This window comes from Podarcis gaigeae, assembly GCF_964106915.1.
Source record: "Podarcis gaigeae genome assembly, chromosome: 10".
Classification (NCBI taxonomy): domain Eukaryota; kingdom Metazoa; phylum Chordata; class Lepidosauria; order Squamata; family Lacertidae; genus Podarcis; species Podarcis gaigeae.
The window spans coordinates 4,385,430-4,406,963 of record NC_139686.1 but is presented as its reverse complement, the minus strand read 5'-3'; the positions used below and the strand labels follow the sequence as shown (position 1 = coordinate 4,406,963).

Sequence of the window (21,534 nt, the reverse complement as noted above, 5' to 3'; positions counted from 1 at the left end):
GCTCCCGTTGCTCGGTCCCTGCTCCTGCCAACCTAGCAGTTCAAAAGCACGTCAAAGTGCAAGCAGATAAATAGGTACCGCTCCGGCGGGAAGGTAAACGGCGTTTCCGTGCGCAGCTCTGGTTCGCCAGAAGCGGCTTCGTCATGCTGGCCACATGACCCGGAAGCTGTATGCCGGCTCCCTCGGCCAGTAAAGCGAGATGAGCCCGCAACCCCAGAGTCGGCCACGACTGGACCTAATGGTCAGGGGTCCCTTTACCTTTACATTAAATCAGAAAGGAAAAGAAAGAAAAGAAAAAAGGAGGAAGGGAATTCATAAAAGACATTTTTAAAAGCAGAGGAAATCAGCAACAATAAAACAACCATATAAGGCTACATAACTTTAGCCTTTTAGATGGATAAACTTGTTGTTTCCCTCAAGGATGTGTTAATCCATGTGTCACTATGGTTTCGACAAACGCATTCTAAATATTAAATTTGTCCAATCATAGTCTTCACCTGAAAGTGAACCGTTGATGGGTTGCCAGAGTTGTTATGTCATTTGTCAATTTATCTAAGGGAAACGATATTTCTCCTTCCAGTGTTTCAGTATCAGTCTTTTTGCAGATGTGAGGACACGGAAAATGCATTTACATTGACCGATTGCCAGGCCCCATATATTCGGTATATAGTTAAGAGGATGTTATCTTCTAAAAATTATTAGCGCTTTCCCCACCATGATATTTATATACCCTAATACTTCCCCCAGGGACACAGATGGCACTGTTGTCTAAACCACAGAGCCTAGGGCTTACCGATTGGAAGGTCGCGGTTCGAATCCCCGCGACGGGGTGAGCTCCCGTTGCTCGGTCCCTGCTCCTGCCAATCTAGCAGTTCGAAAGCACACCAGTGCAAGTAGATAAATAGGTACCACTGTGGTGGGAAGGTAAACGGTGTTTCCGTGCGCTGCTCTGGTTCGCCAGAAGCGCCTTAGTCATGCTGGCCACATGACCCGGAAAAACTGCGGACAAACGCCGGCTCCCTCGACTTAGAGAGCGAGATGAGCGCCGCAACCCCAGAGTCGTCCGCGACTGGACCTAACGGTCAGGGGTACCTTTATCTTTAATACTTCCCCCAAAACACCTGTTTTAAGGAAGCATTTTCCCTATTGCATCTCCAAACTACAGTCATGAGGACTAGAAACACGTTCCTTCTGTTATGAGCAATTGGAAACAGGATCCTCGGGCTGCTCTAATTGGCGAGGCTGCATGCGCGTGAGGCTGCTCGGGATTGGCCGGGCCTTTTTGCAGGCTCTCGATTGGCTGGCGGCCTTCTGACGGACTCTCCCCCTGTCTTCCTCCTCGCGGTCCAGGTGAGGCGGGCTTGCAGGCCATGACTGCTCAGGTGACCAGCCCGTCGGGGAAGATGGCGGAGGCGGAGATCATCGAGGGGGACGACAGCGCCTACTCGGTGCGCTTCGTGCCGCAGGAGATGGGCCCCCACACCGTCAACGTCAAGTACCGAGGGCAGCACGTCCCTGGGAGCCCCTTCCAGTTCACTGTGGGGCCTCTGGGGGAAGGAGGCTCCCACAAGGTGCGAGCAGGAGGCACCGGTCTGGAGAGAGGCGTGGCCGGAGTCCCAGGTAAGCACATGACAGCCTCAATGAATGAATCTTTATTTGCATCAACCATCTGCCACAGTTGTGTGGCAAGTCCCCCCCCCCCCAGTGGAAATAAAGACACATGACACAATGATTAAGGTTAATGGGCTAAATAAGGACACAACCTTATTGGTTACAGGTGATGAGCAGTATTGGCTTAGGCATTGGTCCTAACTGACTATATCCAACTCCAGCCCATCCGCTTGAAGTCTGGGAAGGGTTAACCACCAGTAGGGGGAGTCCTGCTGATGCACATCAACTAGGAATTCCCCCCCCGGGGTCACAGATAGGGGGCGTGCCTTAGGCCCTCCCCTCCCCAGGCTTCGGACAGGGCCACGCCCCCCGGTATCCTTTATCGGACTACCCTTCAATATGTGGGGCAGGGGATGGCGCTTCCTCCCCCCTTCCATCTACAGAACAATACCAATGCCTACCCACCAATACCAAGAAAGTTGTGATGATTTGCTATGAGGTAGGCCAAAACCAAGTGGCTGGTGCCAATTTGCCACGTGGAAAAATTCCTACCAGGCCCCTCAACGGCGACCAACCAAGGTCCATAGCAAGGTCAAGGAAGGAAAACCTTATAGGGCGGGAAAAACAGGAATCGCAGCGGAAGAAAGATAGAATCGAAGATTTGGGAGGGGCTCCTAGGGGTCATCCAGTCCAACCCGCTGCAATTCAGCAATCCCAACGGAAACATCCCCGACAGGTGGCCTGAAAGCTCCCTCCTCTTTTCCTCCCCAGCCGAGTTCAGCATCTGGACGCGGGAGGCAGGGGCCGGGGGTCTCTCCATCGCTGTGGAGGGTCCCAGCAAGGCGGAGATTGCCTTTGAGGACCGCAAAGACGGCTCTTGCGGAGTTTCCTACATCGTCCAGGAACCAGGTAGGGGTTTTTGGGGCAGGGGCTTTTTCGCTGCCGCAGATCACGCTGCTGGTTGATGGGGGGCCCACGAAGAGACACTTAAGCCCCAGCATAGTTTTATTTGTTCCAAAGGATTCTGCACCCCCTTTCCTTTCACAGAATCCACAAGTTGGCTTGGATGCCCACGGGTTCTAGATGAGAAAGGGAGGGGAGCTTGCGTCTCTCCACGTCCTGTGTGATTCTGTAAACTTCTATCATTCGTGTGGTCCTTTGGAACTCCCTGCCTATAGATGTCAGGCAGGCATTCTTTTCAGCACCCACAGAAAGCATTCTTGTTTAGGCAAGCCCACGCAGAATGTTTCTGTACATCTGGTTTTAGCCTATTGCCAGTTTCATCTTTATTAAGCTGTCCTTTTGACCGACAATTCTGCTGTTCCGTTCCGTTTGCAAACGAATTGGGGTTTTTTTCCTTTTGCAGCGAAGCGGTGCGTACGTTTAATGAAGTGAAATGTCCCCCATTTACTCGCCTTTTCCCTAAACGATAAAAAAACCCTGACCACTGCAAAGGGGAATTGCTCCACCTCCGGTCTTAACCCCTCCTCTCTCCGTCAGGCGACTACGAGGTGTCCATCAAATTCAACGACGAGCACATCCCCGACAGCCCCTTTGTGGTTCCCGTGGCCTCGCTCTCGGACGACGCACACCGCTTGACGGTCACCAGCCTCCAGGTACAGGCCTGCCCAGTCTTGCCCAGCCTGGTGCCCCCCGCAGGAGGGAGTGTGTATCCCGCCCCCCAAGAGGAGTCCTGGAGGGCTTCTGATAGATTTGGGGAACAAAAAGGGCGAGGCAGGAAGGAACAGATTCAGGGCAAATAAAAGGAAGCGCTTCTTTAAGCAGCACATACTGTATTTTTCGCTCCATAAGACGCACTTTTTTCTTCCTAAAAAGTAAGGGGAAATGTCTGTGCGCCTTATGGAGTGAATGTGTGGACCCTGGAGCCAATTGCCCAGGGGCGAAAAGCAGATTATGCTCTTTTTTTTGAAAGAGGGAAGGGGGTGTTGAAACAAATCTGCTGATTGTTTGCCGATCAGGAGAGAGATAAGGGACGCTAGAGATAAAGGAGGCTGCCTGGGAGTGCGGTGGTAAAGACAGCAAATTTGCAAGGAGAGGAGACAGGAAGGCTAAAGCAATAAGGAGAGAAATTAGAAGAAAAGGAGGAGCAAAAAACTGTTCCAGAATTCCAGGGTCGCCTGATGCCTTCTGATCTCTTGGGCAGCCCCACCCCCCGATCTCCTGCATGTGGGTCTCACCCAGCCCTCCTTTCCGTGTCCCCGCAGGAGACGGGCTTAAAGGTGAACCAGCCAGCTTCCTTCGCGGTGCAGCTGAATGGAGCTCGCGGCGTGATCGACGCCAAAGTCCACACGCCCGCTGGCGTGGTCGAGGAGTGCTATGTCTCAGAACTGGACAGCGGTGAGTTCGCCAGGCGGCGGCGGCGGAACCAGTCCTGCTTCCCCATGCCTGGCGCTTGCGTCTTCGAGTTTCAGAGGCCATCTAGTCTAACCCCTGCAAATGCACTGAGCCCCGACACCAGATGGGACTTGCATATCAGAGCCGAGGTGACCCAGCCTTCGCCAGCCAGCTTGGCGCTCCCCAGAAGTTTCGGGCAGTTCCAGCCGGCACAGCCTTCCCTCAAAGTGTGCGCCTAGAGCAAGATTTGAATTCGAGACAGCTGGGTTCGCAATGCCCCTTCCAAGCCACTGCGTTAGGCAAACGCTGTCAGTGAAGTTTGAAAAGCAGGCGTGAATGTCTCCTCTATATTGCCGCATCTCTGGGAAGTATAGAATCACAGAGTTGTACAAGGGACACCCAAAGCTCTTCTAGTCCAACCCCCCTGCAGGGCAGGAATCACAGCTAAATAATCCCTGGGAGACGGCCACACAACCTCCATTTAAACACCCGTGGGTTAAACCACAGAGCCCAGGACTTGCCGATCAGAAGGTTGGCGGTTTGAATCCCCGCGACGGGGTGAGCTCCCGTTGCTCAGTCCCTGCTCCTGCCCACCTAGCAGTTCGAAAGCATGTCAAAGTGCAAGTAGATAAATAGGTACCGTTCCAGCGGGAAGGTAAATGGCGTTTCCATGCACTGCTCTGGTTTGCCAGAAGCGGCTTAGTCCTGCTGGCCACATGACCTGGAAGCTGTACGCCAGCTCCCTTGGCCAGTAATAATAATAATAATAATAAAATTTATTTATATCCCGCCCTCCCCAGCCGAAGCCGGGCTCAGGGCGGCTAACAACAATCAAACAATCAAACGATCAGATATTCACACATTCTAAAAATATTTCATTATAAAAATCAATTAAAATCGAATTAATGGCAACTAATTAAGCAAGATTCTATGCAGGTTGCCAGAGGAGGGAGTCAGGCTGCGCCCTGACCAAAGGCCTGGTGGAACAACTCTGTCTTGCAGGTCCTGCGGAAAGATGTCAGGTCCCGCAGAGTCCTAGTCTCTTGGGACAGAGCGTTCCACCAGATTGGAGCCGCAGCTGAGAAGGCCCTGGCTCTAGTTGAGGCCAGCCTAACCTCTCTGAGGCCTGGGACCTTGAGGATGTTATTATTTGCAGACCGTAGGTTTCTCTGTGGGGCATACCAGGAGAGGCGGTCCCGTAGGTACGAGGGTCCTAGGCCGTATAGGGCTTTAAAGGTTAAAACCAGCACCTTAAACCTGATCCTGTACTCCACTGGGAGCCAGTGCAGCTGGTATAGTACCGGATGAATGTGATCTCGCAGCGAAGACCCCATAAGGAGTCTCGCCGTGGCATTCTGCACCCGCTGGAGTTTCTGGGTCAGTCTCAAGGGCAGCCCCACATAGAGCGAGTTACAATAATCCAGTCTGGAGGTGACCGTCGCGTGGATCACAGTGGCTAGGTCAGGGCGAGAGAGATAAGGGGCCAACTGCTTAGCTTGGCGGAGATGAAAAAATGCCGCCTTTGTTATAGCTGTAATCTGCGCCTCCATAGAGAGGGAGGTGTCAAAGATTACACCCAAACTCTTAACGGACGGCGGTGGTCCAGGAGTTCGTGATCGACCATGTCGAAGGCTGCTGACAGATCTAGAAGAATCAGCATACTGGACCTGAGGACAGTCGAGGGGCCTCCAGTTCCTTTATTGTATCCAAATTGGCAGGGAGGTCATGGCGGAGCAACAGGACCTTCTCCGCAAAAAAGCTCGCAAATGCCTCACAGCTGTGTGTCGGATTGTTATTTAAATTTGGCTGTCCTTCAAGGGACGTTAAAGACCGAATTATACTAAATAATTGCGCCGGGCGAGAGCTAGCGGATGCAATGGAGGCCGAGAAGTAAGACTTCTTAGCGGCCTTCACAGCCATCTCATAGGTTTTCATAAAAACCCTATAAGATGTTCTTGAGGCTCCGTCACGGGCACCCCGCCATACTCGCTCTAGCCGTCTGAGGTCCCGCTTCATTTTCCGAAGCTCCTCGGTAAACCAGGGAGCCCGGTTTCTGCGGGGCAGTAAAGCGAGATGAGCGCCACAATCCCAGAGTCGGCCACGACTGGACCTAATGGTCAGGGGTCCCTTTACCTTTAAGGAGGGAGAGCCCACCATCTTCCACAGTCCAAGCATCAGGGAAATATTCCTGACATTTAGTTGGGACTCTCCTTCCTTGTCATTCGAAGACGTGGGTTCGGGTCCTCCCCTCCAGAGCAGCAAAAAAACAAGCTTGCTCCATCTTCCATAGGACAGCCACTCAGATATTTGAAGATCTAGGGGTACAAAATATCCAGAAAAGGCCACACGTAGGACCAGGAGACTGCAGCGGAAGTGCAATTTCAGGCGTGTGTCCCCTTAGCACTGGCAACAGATTCTGGGGCTCAATTCAAGCCCCTGAGAATCCCAGAGGGTTTTTAAAATAGATCCTAGGTCTGCTTTCATTAGCCCTGGCGCCCCACACCTGCACGGGACTACAAATCCCATTATGCATCGCCCAGAACGGTGGTTTGAAAGGCAGGTCTAGATGTTTGGAAAAGCGATCTGACATTTACAGCATGTTATTCCTTGAAGGAGGGATGCAGGTGGCGCTATGAGTTAAACCACAGAGACTAGGACTTGCCAATCAGAAGGTCGGCAGTTCGAATCCCCACAACGAGCTCCCGTTGCTCGGTCCCTGCTCCTGCCAACCTAGCAGTTCGAAAGCACATCAAAGTGCAAGTAGATAAATAGGTACCGCTCCGGCGGGGAGGTAAACGGCGTATCCGTGCGCAGCTCTGGTTCGCCAGAAGCGGCTTAGTCCTGCTGGCCACATGACCCGGAAGCTGTATGCCGGCTCCCTCGGCCAATAAAGTGAGATAAGCGCCGCAACCTCAGAGTCGGCCACGACTGGACCTAATGGTCAGGGGTCCCTTTACCTTTATTCCTTGAAGAACTACCCAAATTGGAAATTGAGCGAGGTCTCAACCAAAAAATAATGGCAGCTTAACCTTATAGAATACGCGCAGCTTGCAGATTTAACATACAGAATAAGAGAACAAGAAGAACATATGTTTAGAGAAGACTGGAAAATGTTTATTGATTATATGGGGGGGGGACTGTGTGTACTTTAAAACACGGGCAGCATTAAGATAAATTCAATGGTGTAAATAAGTTTTAATGGAAGTAATAATGGAATACTGAATGGTTGAGTTTATATAAAATATGCAGGAATTTATGTTATGCAAAGGGACGCGGGTGGCGCTGTGGGTTAAACCACAGAGCCTAGGACTTGCCGGTCAGAAGGTCGGCGGTTCGAATCCCCGCAATGGGGTGAGTTCCCGTTGCTCAGTCCCTGCTCCTGCCAACCTAGCAGTTCGAAAGCATGTCAAAGTGCAAGTAGATAAATAGGTACCGCTCCGGCGGGAAGGTAAACGGCGTTTCCGTGTGCTGCTCTGGTTCGCCAGAAGCAGCTTAGTCATGCTGGCCACATGACCTGGAAAAACTGTCTGTGGACAAACGCCGGCTCCCTTGGCCTATAGAGCGAGATGAGCGCCGCAACCCCAGAGTTGGTCACGACTGGACCTAATGGTCAGGGGTCCCTTTACCCCATACCTTTACTATGTTATGCAAAATGAACCGTGGAAGGAGAAGAAGGGAAGTCATTGATACTTCAAGGTTGTTTCAATGAATACAGTGGTACCTCGGGTTAAGTACTTAATTCGTCCCTCCACAGACAAGTACGCCATTCGCTTCATCCCCCACGAGAACGGCGTCCACTCCATCGACGTCCGGTTCAACGGGAGACACATCCCCGGCAGCCCCTTCAAGATCCGTGTTGGGGAACAGAGTCAGGCCGGTGACCCAGGACTCGTCACAGCCTATGGGCCAGGCCTGGAGGGCGGAACCACAGGTAAGCACCTTGTCCTCCCATCAGCTGCCATTGAGTCCCAGTACGTTTCTGAGCACAATTCCAAGTGTTGGTGCTGACCTTGAAAGCCCTAAACGGCCTCGGTCCAGTAGACCTGAAGGAGCGTCTCCACTCCCATCGTTCAGCCCGGACGCTGAGGTCCAGCTCCGAGGGCCTTCTGGCGGTTCCCTCATTGCGAGAAGTAAGCTTACAGGGAACCATGCAGAGGACCTTCTCGGTGGTGGCGCCCGCCCTGTGGAACGCCCTCCCTTCAGATGTGAAGGAAATAAGCAGCTATCCGACTTTCAGAAGACATTTGAAAGCATCCCTGTTTAGGGAAGTTTTTAATGACTGATGTTTTAATGTACACTCATACCTCGGGTTACAGACGCTTCAGGTCGTGTTTTTTCGGCTTGCGGACCACTGAAACCCGGAAATACCGGAACGGGTTACTTCCGGGTTTCGGCGGTTGCGCATGCGCAGAAGCGCTAAATCGCGCTATGCGCAGAGGCGCCGAATCGCAACCCGTGTGTGCACAGACGCGCCACTGTGGGTACAAAGGTCATCCCGCACAGATCATGTTTGCAACCCGAGCGTCCACTGTCTTTTGTTGGAAACTGTCCAGAATGGTTGGTATAAATAAATAAATAAATAATTTAGGCTGTAACAGCTGCAATTCCTTGCAACTCACCCTCACATTGGCCAACTTTCATATTTGTCAGACCGCTCTTGACCTTCATTGCCAAGTCTGGAGCAGCGCCTATAGTATCACCTCCCAGCTCCCTTATTCCACCCGATTAACTTTTATTATTATTTTATTATTATTAGAAGCACACACACCCTGCCCCTCCTTCTTCAGGCACAAACGAGTGGCTTGCACCAGATCGGTCGAAACAATCAGAGAAAAAAGTCAGCCCCCGCCTGCAGTGGTCTTCCAAGAGACAGCACAAAAGGAAGAAGGGAGGAGGAGGGAAGAGGAAGAGGGAGCAAGCTCAGGCCCCAGTTGTTACAAATTACTTAGCCGTTCTTAGTGGTTACTTATTTCATGAAAGTTATATATATATATATATATATATATATATATATATATATATATACCCCAACGACTGGCAAAGCAGTTTAGGAAACATGATAGAACAATGAAAATTAAGTTGATGGACTACGCTGAAATGGCAAACATGACCGGAAGAATCAGAAATCAGGAGGACCAAAACTTTAATAAGGAATAGGGGGAATTTACAATTTATCTTAATTGCAAACGGTTAAAACTGTTAGTGGGACTGCAGTAACACTTGTAATGTAACAAGGAGCTATGGAGATATAAAAATCTGGATTATTATAAAAGAGGCAGAAGGAAAGGACTAACAATAAGACCCACAAAGGGGAGGAGGTTCTTGGGAATCTTGTTTTTATATATAGTATGTTGTGAATGTACATTTTAATATGGAAAATCCAATAAATAAATAAATAAATAAATCTGAAGGCAGCCCTGTTTAGGGAAGCTTTTAAAATTTGATGAATTATTGTATTTTAATATTTTGCTGGAAGCTGCCCAGAGTGGCTGGGGTATTAATAATAATAATAATAATAATAATAATAATTATTATTATTATTATTATTATTATTATTATTAAATTTTGGGGGGAAAGAACAATGAAATTATCAGCTGAGGAAGCGCTCCGCGGGGCTGGCCTTTCTCAATTTCTCCCCCGTCCTCTCGCAGCTCAGAGTTCCTTAACCCCCCATCTTCTCCTTCGGCAGGTGTCTCTTCCGAGTTCTTCGTGAAGACGCGGAACACAGGGTCGGGGGCCCTCTCGGTCACCATCGACGGCCCCTCCAAAGTGCAGATGGACTGCCAGGAGTACCCCGAGGGCCACAAGGTCACCTACATGCCCATGGCGCCCGGAAACTACCTCATCTCCATCAAGTACGGCGGACCCCAGCACATCGTGGGCAGTCCCTTCAAGGCCAAGGTCACAGGTAGATATCTTGCGAGGTGGGCCGTCTTACGTATATCCGGTGTCGCGGTGCAAAGATCCCTCTGGCGCCCCCGCTAGAGGCAGATCCAAACAGCGTTCCAAGGAAGAACAGCATCTGCATCCTTTGCACCAGGACCAAACTCACAACTGGTCCATAGACGTGCCATAACTAGCAGCTTTTCCCTCTAGAGTAGACCCTGAAGAAGAAGAAGCGTCCTGTGTAACTCAGAAGCTTGCTGTCCAGGGTTGTAAAGACTGCGGAGAGAATAATTGGGTGCACTCTTCCCACCTTGGATCTATGCTCCCAAGTGCCATAAGAAAGCGGCAGAGATAGCGCAGGATAGTGCGCACCCCGGAAATGATCTCTTTCAGCTCCTGCCTTCTGGAAGAAGGTCCAGGGTTATAAAGACTAGGACTAGCCGCCTGAGAAACAGCTTCTATCCAAATGCGATTTGGGTTTAAACGCAGTGTAAGGAGTCTCTGTGGGAGTATGTTGTCTTTAATTATGGGGTATCAGAGTTTTTAGGGGGTTAACCAGGCTGGGATACCTGGGATAGCAGGCTTGCTAGTTTTTGAATGTCTGATGTAGATTTTTTCAGTTTCGTTGTTCTGTATGGGACAATGACAATAAAGATTATCATATCCATCAGTTTCATTAAGCAACAGGCTACCATAATTTCCCTATTAGAAGCACACTCAAGGATTTACAGGGGTACACCTTCTCATGTTTATTGTGGCCCTCTTGGGCCACCACCACAGAGGCAGAGCCTAGGAGCCACCCATAGCCCACGAGTTTGCCTAATCCGCTCTTGGAGTCCGGTGGCTGTCACCTCCCTCCAGTGGCAGGAAGTTCCAGAGGTCAGTTACGTGAAAAAAGCCAACGGGGTCTCTTCATTCCTGCCTCTCTGTCCCTTTCCCCAGGACCCCGCCTGTCAGGCGGGCACAGCCTCCACGAAACCTCGACGGTCCTGGTGGAGACGGTGACCAGGGCCTCCTCCTCATCTTCATCATCCTCGGTGGGCGGCAGCTACAGCGCCCTGCCCAAGTTCTCCTCCGATGCCAGCAAGGTGGTCGCCCGGGGGCCTGGGCTGACAAAAGCCTTTGTTGGACAGAAGAACACTTTCACCGTCGACTGCAGCAAGGCTGGTAAGCATCGTGGAATCTCTGGAATGTTGTGGTTGGAGCCGTGTTTTGTGAGATACTGTATTTTTCGCTCTATAGGACGCACCAGACCATAGGAGGGGGAGAACAGGAAAAAATAATTTTTTTCTTGTTCTCCCCCTCTAAATCAAGGTGCATTCAAGGTGCGTTCACCCGAAGCCTCCGGATCGCAGTAGGAGTTCCCGCTGCGCTCTGGAGGCTTCAGGAGGCTACCTTGGAAGCCTGGAGAGCGAAAGGGGTCAGTGCGCACTGACCCCTCTCGCTCTGGAGGCTTCAGTGAAGGCAACCCAAAGCCTCTGGGCTCCGGGGGCTTCAGGTTCCTTTCGCCCTGCTCTTTGGGGCTGGCGGGGGGAAGCGCTGCTTTCTCCCCCCGGCAGCCCCAAAGAGCAGGTCGGGGAACAGCGCAAAGGCTGCGCGCCTCAAAGATCCCTGAAGACTTCAGCCTCAAAGATCCCTGAAGACTTCAGAGCTCAGCGCGAGGTCCCGCTGCACTGCAAAGGCTTGAGGCTTCAGGGACAGCCTTTGTAGCCTCCGCAGGTCAGCGGGGTGAAGGCACCCCGCTGCCCTGCGGAGGCTTTGCGCAGCTAACCCCAAGCTAGAACAGCGTTCTGGCTTTGGGCTTAGCCGCACAGCCTGCATTCACTCTATAGGACGCACACACATTTCCCCTTAATTTTTGGAGGGGGAAAAGTGCGTCCTATAGAGCGAAAAATATGGTAGTTTTTAAAGCAATCCTAATTCTTCTGACTCTTATTCTTCTTATGATTATTCCGCAGGCACCAACATGCTGATGGTGGGGGTCCACGGCCCCAAGACCCCCTGCGACGAGGTCTATGTCAAGCACATGGGCAACCGTGTCTACAACGTCACGTACACCGTCAAGGAGAAGGGCGACTACATCCTCATCGTCAAGTGGGGCGACGAGAGCGTTCCCGGAAGCCCCTACCAAGTCAACGTCCCTTAGGAGGAGGAGGGGGCTGGCACCTATCCCCCCTCGTCTGGGCCCCGCCCTGCGCCCCCCCACGCCAAAGACTGCCCCCCTCCCAAACCCCTCCCCACGTTGCCCCAGGGCGGGGCCAGCACCACGAGAAACCTCGGGACAATTCCTTTCGCCTGTTTGGGGGCGCTTTTTTTTTTTGCCTTTTTAACTATTTCTCCCGGCTGTGAAGGTGTTTGTGGGGGGGGGACGGGGGGGAAGGGCAAGGGGTGTGCACCGTTGTAGCTGGGAAAGGGTGGGTTCAGAATGGGGAGGGGATAAAGGGGGGGAGGAAACCGGAAGTCGCGGAGGAGGAAGTGTCAGGAGTTGGCGTTCACCAGGTAGGGGGCGTGTGGCGGGGCGCCCCCCGACAGTGGACCCACGAGGTTCTGCCCGAAAAAGTGGGTTGCAAGAGGGGTGAGAAAGGCAGAGCTTAGCAGGTTATGGGCCCAGATTTTTCACACCGCAGGCGCCGGGGCATTCGTCTCCCGGCGCCGCTGAACGAGTTTCGCTTTTTCGGAGATGGAGGCAGCCCAGTGAAGGAAGAAGGGGAAGCAGAATGCAGGGTTGTTTAGAAGACTTCTGCTGGGACCAGGTGGACCGGGGTCATCCGTGACCCCCCCGAACTATAGGAGCAGCTGCCCCGTCAAGTGGCGATGGCTTGTGGGACAGGTGAGGGTTGAAGGGAAGGATACTGTTTTAAGCGAGAGCGAAGGCTGGGTGGGGTAGAGTCTCCCAGGAAGGTCCGCCATGCGACCCCCCTGCTCGTTGGATGGGGGTTTATGCAGCAGACCTTCTCAGCTGACCGAGGCCAAAGTTTTGGGGATTTCGCCCCACCCCAGAGTAGACCCGTTGAGGGTTTTCCGTGCCTTCTCCTCCCACCCCTTCCGCAAACTGGTTTGCTGTCGCTGGGAATGGGGGCAGCCCAAGCCGGAGAGAGAGAGAAAAAGAGCGAGGAAAGCCTTTTTATATAGAAAACGATGGAGAAAGGGGGCGGGAAAGAAAAATAATGATAATAAAGAAATATTGGGGAAACGGGATGATAAGAATCCTGGCCCACACGGGCGGGACTGTTTGTAACTGACAGCCCCTCGAGGTGGGGGCTTTTTTATAGCAATGTGTTTGTGGTTGCATGTTTCCTATGGTGGGCAGTGGGAGACCCAGAGCGTCAGAGCCTAGCCCACCTGCCCCCCCCAGGCAATAAAGATGACTTGCTTTTAAAATGCAGTGGTGTGGCCTGTTTTTGTGTGTGCGTTTGCTGGGTAAAATCCTGCAGAGCATATCCAGATTCCTTTTTCTTTCGGTGGACGCCTGTAAGGGCTTGGAGGGGCTTACTGGTGCAGCCTAATCTCCCGTTACCAAAGAACACAATCCCGGTTCAGACATAACCCTAAACCTGAAGGAAGTGAGGACAGGTGACACCACCTAGGCCCGACGTCACCCCCCCCCCAATAATCACCTCAGGCCTCAAATCTCCAAAATTCCTTTTGTCTTCTAAAAAATCCACAGCTAAAGTTTTCCTCTGCTTTCTGTGGCAAAGGCAAACCGTTACTTTTTATCAGTACAAGAAGGCTTCAAAAAGCTAATAGGCTCTGTCAGAGCAAGCCTGAGAACTGAATCTTATCTCATTCAGTTGCAACATCTTTGGACATTCTGAACCACTCTCATTCCCTTTTCCTGGGAAGGGTGCCAAGAGTCCAAGACAGGAGCTTTCTGTACATGCTCAGGAAACACAACATGCGGCAGGACTCCTGAGGGAGGAGAAAGGGGAGGGAACTGGAAGGGGAATATATACTCTGTGCATATGACTGTGAACTCGTGCTTGTTTGTGAGCTATCACACTTGCTCCTTCTACCAGTTCATGGATGGTAGAATTAAAGCTTTTTCTCCGAAACTATTCCTTGAGTGTCTGTTGACTCCCATTTTCCCTTTCCCGGGCGCAATATTTTTCCCACCCGAGGGCAAAGCCTCATAAGGCTACAAACCGTGGTTGTTTAACAGACACCAAGAACAGACCCCTTCAAGAGCAAAATCTGGGGCGATGATGAACGACATTTTGAGATGCGAACAACCACGAGAGGGAAGGAGACAATCAGCAAGAGAGTTTTAGGAAAAACGGGAAGCTACTCTTATTAGGGACAGGTTAAATGTGATGTAATTAATTGCAAACCTTAATATCTTTATAATCGTGAATTATAAAGGTAAAGGTATCCCTGTCCATTATGTCCAGTCGCAGATGACTCTGGGGTTGCAGCGCTCATCTCGCTTTATTGGCCGAGGGAGCCGGCGTACAGCTTTCAGCTCACATGGCCAGCAGGACTAAACCGCTTCTGGCGAACCAGAGCAGCGCACGGAAACACCGTTTACTTTCCCACTGGACCGGTACCTATTGATCTACTTGCACTTTGACGTGCTTTCGAACTGCTAGGTGGGCAGGAGCAGGGAGTGAGCAATGGGAGCTCACCCCATCATGGGGATTCAAACCGCCAACCTTCTGATGGCAAGCCCAAGAGGCTCAGAGGTTTAGAACACTGCACCACCCCGGTCACCTGTTCAGTAGCTTAGAGCCTTATCAAATCTAAATCCAGCCCTGAGTCTTCTCCATTTGCAGCATCGAATGGCTCTTACCTTCAGAAAGTTCTTTCTAATGTTGACTTGAAATCTCCTTATTGTCATTTGAATCCATTGGGTCAGGTCCCATCTTTGTCATATCCAGTTATTATTTTTTTCTGAAATTTAATGCTATTCCTAACTGCACATTCCATGGCATGGAATTCTTAAGCTGCGCATGTTTCTATGTGCCGTGCCTCTTTAGTTGTGATTCCTGCATTGCAGGGGGTTGAACCAATTTGTCCCCTTCTAACGCTATAATTCTATGCTTTGCTTACCGGCAACAAAACACAATATGAAGCAATGGTTTATTGTTAGCTTACAAACCGTGGTTTAACTATGGCTTGGCATTATGGGTAAACTCAGCACCCTCCCTTTCCCAACCCTTTTTTCCTTTCTGAGTTTTTAATTTACACACACCCATAATTCATGATTAAAAGGGACATGGGTGGCGCTGTGGTCTAACTCTAAACCACAGAGCCTAGGACTTGCCGATCAGAAGGTTGGTGGTTCGAATCCCCAAGACGGGGTGAGCTCCTGTTGCCCGGTCCCTGCTTCTGCCAACCCAGCAGTTCGAAATTACATCAAAGTGCAAGTAGATAAATAGGTACCACTCTGGCGGGAAGGTAAACGGCGTTTCCAAGTGCTGCTCTTGTTCTCCAGAAGCGGCTTAGTCCTGCTGGCCACATGACCCGGAAGCAGTACGCCGGCTCCCTCGGCCAGTAAAGCGAGATGAGCGCTGCAATCACAGAGTCGGCCATGACTGGACCTAATGGTCAAGGGTCCTTTACCTTTATGCTCCTGAAGGAAAGGCTGCAATTAGTTCTTTGCTCTGAAGATGTGGAAAAAAACTCATTCCCCAAACAATCCGGCCAAATCAAGGGAAAGAAATCAAAAAGGCGTCTAGTTAACCCGGAGTAAAAACAACCCATGTATCACTCTGCATTTTTCTTATCTCTGTGGAAGAGGCTGCTCTTCCGCCCTTTCTCCGTAAAGCTTCTCCACCCGCCACCACGCATGCGTCTCAGGAGGGCACGCCCCCCCGCGGGCACCGCGCCTGCGCCTCCCCTCCCCGCGGTTTCCCCCGCCCGCCGCATAAAACCTCCTTACGGCGGCTGCGCGGGGCCATTCTTCGCGGAAGCGCGCTCCTCCTCCTCGTCCTCCGTCAGCAGCCATGGCCGGCCGGGGGAAGCTGATCGCGGTGCTGGGCGACGAGGACACCGTGACCGGGTTCCTGCTGGGCGGCGTCGGCGAGCTCGACAAGCACCGCCGCCCCAACTTCCTGGTGGTGGAGAAGGAGACGGCGCTGGCCGAGATCGAGGACGCTTTCCGGTGAGGGGGGAGGGGGCGCGGTTGCCGGGGAGACGGCGCGGGAGAGACCAAGGCGCCCCGGGGACGGGGACGGGGGGGGTCCTCGGGAGAGACCATTCTGCGGGCACGGGGGGGAGGGTCCTCTTTGTGTGTGTGTGTGTGTGTGTGTGTGTGTATAATATGCAAATGCAAGAACAGATGTGTGTGTGTGTGTGTGTGTATGCAAATCTGCAAGAACAGCTATATGTGTGTTTGTGTGTGTGTGTGTGTGTGTGTGTATATTTGTGTGTGTGTGTGTGTATATGCAAATCTGCAAGAACAGATATGTGTGTTTGTGTGTGTGTGTGTGTGTATATGTGTGTGTATGCAAATCTGCAAGAACAGATATGTGTGTTTGTGTGTGTGTGTGTGTATATATATATATATGTTTGTCTCTGTGTGTGTGTGTGTGTTTATGTGTGTGTGTGTGTGTATGCAAATCTGCAAGAACAGCTATATGTGTGTTTGTGTGTGTGTGTGTATGTGTGTGTATGCAAATCTGCAAGAACAGATATGTGTGTTTGTGTGTGTGTGTGTGTGTATGTGTGTGTGTGTGTGTATGCAAATCTGCAAGAACAGATATGTGTGTTTGTGTGTGTGTATATATATATATATGTTTGTCTCTGTGTGTGTGTGTGTGTGTGTGTGTGTGTTTATGTGTGTGTATGCAAATCTGAAAGAACAGCTATATGTGTGTGTATGTTTATGTATATGTATGTTTATATATATATATATGTTTAAAAAGCGCCATTATCCACTTGTTGTCCTCTGAATTTTATTGACATTCCCCCCCCTTTTCTCTCTCCTCCGAGGAGCCCCATAGGGGCATTTACGTGGCTCCCCCCACCCCTCCTCTTTTCACCCCCCACAACAACAGCCTTACAAGGTAGGCTGGGCTGAGAGAATCAGAGGGTGCCCAGCAAGGTCACCCCCAGTGACCTTGCTGGTAGGATTCAAAGCAAGGGCCTGGTTCTCATAAATGTGGCTTGTTTCTGCCCTCGTCTGTTTCCGGTTTCTTACATTTCAGATGCTCTGCCACGCAACAATGGCCCTTCCCAAAGCAGAAGGGGAAACGAGTGGGGAGGGTGGCTCCTGGGCCCTAGAGCTTGTGCAGCCTTGCCCTAGGGCCGCGGGTGGCGCTGTGGGCTAAACCACAGAGTTTAGGGCTTGCCGATCAGAACGTTGGCGGTTTGAATCCCTGCAATGGGGTGAGCTCCCATTGCTCGGTCCCTGCTCCTGCCAACCTAGCAATTCAAAAGCACACCAGTGCAAGTAGATAAATAGGTACCGCTCCGGCGGGAAGGAAAACGGCGTTTCCATGCGCTCTAGTTTCCATCACAGTGTTCCGTTGCGCCAGAAGCGGTTTAGACCTGCTGGCCACATGACTCGGAAAGCTGTCTGTGGACAAACACCGGCTCCTTTGGCCTGAAAGCGAGATGAGCGCAGCAACCCCAGAGTTGCCTTTGTTTGGACTTAACCGTCCAGGGGTCCTTTACCTTTACCTTACCTTGGTCCAGGGGTCAGCAGACTTTTTCAGCAGGGGGCCGGTCCATTGTCCCTCAGACCTTGTGGGGGGTCGGACTATATATTTTTTTTTTTGGGGGGGAGAATGAAATCCTATGCCCCACAAATAACCCAGAGGTGCATTTGAAATAAAGGGGCACATTCTACTCATGTATAAACACACTGATTCCCGGACCGTCCGTGGGCCGGATTTAAAAGGCGATTGGGCCGAATCCAGCCCCCGGGGCCTTAGTTTGCCTACCCATGCCTTAGGCTGATGCCAAGCGTAGTTTAGGGATGGCATCTGAACCCAGGCCGCTGAGTGCAACCCAACCATATTTACGCTCCAATGCAATTTTGTGGTACTTTCCAGCGTTGCCTCCTGAAGTCTGTGATTCCTTCATTGGACTAGATCAGTGGTTCCCATGCCCCACCTAAGCATCTCTAAAATCCTGATGCCTCCTCCCCCTGACACATAATTCTTATTATTCGAAAAGGGAACTCCAATCACATGGAGGAAGCCTGAAAGGCCAGTCACTGTTAATAACTCATTCTCGAATTGCCCCTCTTAAAAATCGAATATTTATGTCCCAGCCCTGCAATTCTAAGCCCCTTTTGTGTACATGCAGGCATCTCCAACAGGTAGATCATGATCTAATGGTAGATCACTGGACGTCTGTGGTAGATCACCGGTTGATCATTGGCTCCCCTAAAAAAAGCTCAGCCACTTTGCCCTGCACCCCCAAAAAGGGAGGTAGATCACTGCCAGTTTTTAACTCTGTGGGTAGATCGCAGTCTCTTGGGAGTTGACCACGCCTGGTGTACAGCAAAGGGAATGGGTGGCTTTCTCTCTCTCCCCCCCCCCCAACCCCCTTTCTGGAAGAAGCTGGGTTCAGGCAGTGCTCTGTTTACACACAAACACCCTGTCCCAGCCAGGCCCTTCGGATCCGGCCGCAGCCGCCCTCCGCCAGCCCTCTCTGCTGCCTGGCACCCAATGAAGGACCTGCCTGCTTTTCCTGTGACCTTGAAGAAGCTCCTTGTGGCAGATCCTTCTGCTGAATGTGCCCTTTGCTGACCCGGGGGGCTGGTGGCTCTTGGCTGGTGCATACGAAGCGGGGAAGCTTTGAACTTGCAGTGGGCCAGGGTCCACTTCTGAGATTGTCTCTCCTTCAATGCAGTGTGGCTTCTGTGCTGGTCTTGTTGGAAGGGAGCCTGAGGGTCATCTAACCCCCTAAAGTTATTATTATTGCAGATCTCACAATAAATAATAATAATAATAATAATAATAATAATAATAATAATAATTATTTATCTATACCCCACTCATCTGGCTGGGTTTCCCCAGCCACTCCGAGCAGCTTCCAGCAAAATACTGAAATACAATAATTCATCAAATATTAAAAACCTTCAGATGTCTTCTAAAAGTCAGATAGTTGTTTATTTCCTTGACATCTGGTGGGAGGGCGTACCACAGGGCAGGTGCCACCACCGAGAAGGCCCTCTGCCTGGTTCCCTGTAACCTCACTTCTTGCAGGGAGGGAACCGCCAGAAGGTCCTCGGTGCTGGACCTCAGCGTCCGGGCAGAATGATGGGGGTGGAGATGCTCCTTCAGGTATACTGGACCGAGACCGTTTAGAGCTTTAAAGCACCAACACTTTGAATTGTGCTTGGAAACGTACTGGGAGCCAATGCAGGTCTTTCAAGACCGGTGTTATATGGTCTCGGTGGCCGCTCCCAGTCACCAGTCTAGATGCCGCATTCTGGATTAGTTGCAATTTCCGGGTCACCTTCCAAGGTAGCCCCATGGAGAGTGCATTGCAGTAGTCCAAGCGAGACATAACCAGAGCATGCACCACTCTGGCGAGACAGTCTGCAAGGAAGGAGGGTCTCATCCTGCGTACCAGATGGAGCTGGTAGACAGCTGCCCTGGACACAGAATTGATCTGCCCCTCCATGGACCGCTGTGAGTCCAGAATGACTCCCAAGCTGCGCACCTGGTCCTTCAGGGACACAGTTGCCCCATTCAGGACCAGGGAGTCCCCCACACCCACCCGCCCCCTGTCCCCCCGAAACAGTACTTCTGTCTTATCAGGATTCAACCTCAATCGGTTAGCTGCGATGCAACGCTTTGAGGTATAAATGAGACAACGTTTCCCCCTTGTCTGCTGTTGCAACAGGCTCCAGGTACCAGTCACCCAGCTGGCCTGGCGGCTGTCTCCCGGCCCCCAGAAAGTACTAGGGACCCCCTTTGGGGCAGGCCAGCAGTGACCCTCTTTTGCTCTGCCCTTCCCTGTCCCCAGGAGCTTCCTGTGCCGCGACGACATTGGCATCGTCCTCATCAACCAGTACATTGCGGAGATGATCCGGCACGCCATCGACGCCCACACCAAGTCCATCCCGGCGGTGCTGGAAATCCCTTCCAAAGAGCACCCTTACGATGCCTCCAAGGACTCGATCCTGCGCCGCGCCAAGGGAATGTTCTCTGCCGAGGACCTGCGATAGACCGGCTGCCCCTCCAGCATCAACTCTTCCATCAAGAGCCTTCCCCTCCTCTCCTGTTGCTCCGGCACATTTACCACCCTTTCTCTCCCTGCCCAGGGGTTGTCCCTCTGGTCCCCTACGTTCCTGCTGTTTGAAATTTCTAGCTCTCTAGTGTGTCTGCTGTATTTTGGGAGCTGGGAGGGTGGGGACAGCTGGGAGCTAATTTCGCACTTTCTGCTGCAATAGGAGTGCTGCCACTACTTCCCTCGCCCCCCAGCATAACTGGAGCTGTGTTTGAGTTCCCTCTGGTGCCGTAATTGACCAGGGAACCTCTACATATACTCCTATGGCCCTTTCTTCCACCCCACAAAAGGGGGTCCCAAGGTATATTTCTCAGCAGAACAATTTGGGATCTTTTGAAGGCCCAACATTTCCGTGTCCTTCAGGGCTAAAGTCCTGATCCCTGGTTGTTGATGCAGCAATACACTTACAACCCAAATCTACACACACACACACACACACACACACACTCCTATCTGTGAAGTGCAAACCAGTGATCTTTAATTAAACTGAAACGCAGATTCTAGCAGATTTGCGTCTCGAGGATGCATGCAGGAGAAAATGTCATTATACCTCATCAGAGGTGGTGTCGCGCCGGGAATAAATTCTGCCGCTTTCATTCTGCCGTCCTCCATCAGATCTCTCTGTAGCCCCCGATTTGCACAAATATTCTCCACCGAATACCACTTGTTTCTTGCAAAACTCCTGCCTGGGGTGAGTCTCAGAGAGAAAATCGACACCCAACCGTATTCTCTGCTTTTCCATGTTTATGACTTGTGCTGTTCGTTTTGTTCTGAATGTGATCTTTAATAATAGCTAATCGTCGTTATTATTTTTGTGATTCCTTGTGAATGAACCTGTTAAATTGAGGGGAGGAACCAACACTTGGAGTGGACTCAATAAAAACTTCCTGTGAATCACTATCCTTTTTTCCACTGGTATTCTTTCCTCCTCTCCATCTCCTGTCCAGAGCCAGGAATTATTTTCAGCTTTGACTGTGTGGGTCATTCTTTCCCTGAAACTGCAATGAGGAAGTTCTCCAACTCAGCTGCCCCATGTCTGTTGAGCTGGCAGCAAGCACGCCAGCAGTAGGCAAAGCTCTCTGCCTCCCCCCCCCCTTTTACATTACCGCATCTCCTGGTCTGCCCCGCAGAGGACCTTAAGGTCCACAAATAACAACACTTTAGAGGTCCCAAGCCGCAAGGTGGTTAGATTGGTCTCAACTAGGGCCAGGGCCTTTTCAGTACTGGCCCCGACTTGGTGGAACGCTCTGTCACAAGAGACCAGGGCCCTGTGGGACTTGACATCTTTCTGCAGGGCCTGCAAGACAGAGCTGTTCCGCCTGGCCTTTGGTTCGGACTCAGTCTGACCCTTATGTTTCCCTCCCCTTATGGTCTTGATCTATCGGCTACTTTTAAAATGAGACTGCATTTTAACCTGTATTTTAAACTGGGTCCTCCCCCCATTATGTTTCCATTGTAATTTTACTGATGTTAGCCACCCTGAGCCCGGCTCTGGCC

The 21,534-nt window shown here is 51.4% G+C and overlaps 3 protein-coding genes across 7 annotated transcripts in view; 2 read left to right on the top strand and 1 right to left on the bottom strand.

The window, feature by feature from the left end:
- Positions 1-13,233, top strand: part of FLNC (filamin C) — a 124,565-nt gene extending 111,332 nt beyond the window's left edge. For all 5 annotated transcript variants that reach the window (XM_083699720.1, XM_083699719.1, XM_083699717.1 and 2 more), the window contains 8 exons: positions 1,351-1,620; positions 2,383-2,520; positions 3,112-3,227; positions 3,837-3,969; positions 7,721-7,897; positions 9,656-9,874; positions 10,795-11,019; positions 11,811-13,233. In XM_083699720.1, coding sequence (XP_083555846.1) covers positions 1,351-1,620; positions 2,383-2,520; positions 3,112-3,227; positions 3,837-3,969; positions 7,721-7,897; positions 9,656-9,874; positions 10,795-11,019; positions 11,811-11,998 — 1,466 coding nt within the window. In that variant the 3' untranslated portion in view covers positions 11,999-13,233. The remainder of the gene's footprint in view (positions 1-1,350; positions 1,621-2,382; positions 2,521-3,111; positions 3,228-3,836; positions 3,970-7,720; positions 7,898-9,655; positions 9,875-10,794; positions 11,020-11,810) is intronic.
- The window catches only part of LOC310826053 (interferon-induced protein with tetratricopeptide repeats 5-like), a 202,848-nt gene that overhangs the window by 101,429 nt on the left and 79,885 nt on the right, over positions 1-21,534 (bottom strand). The window lies entirely within an intron of this gene.
- On the top strand, positions 15,712-20,937 carry ATP6V1F (ATPase H+ transporting V1 subunit F). Its single transcript, XM_083701059.1, has 2 exons — positions 15,712-15,952; positions 19,774-20,937. Exons 1-2 carry the CDS (start codon positions 15,795-15,797, stop codon positions 19,973-19,975), a joined length of 360 nt encoding a protein of 119 aa, XP_083557185.1. The 5' UTR covers positions 15,712-15,794; the 3' UTR covers positions 19,976-20,937.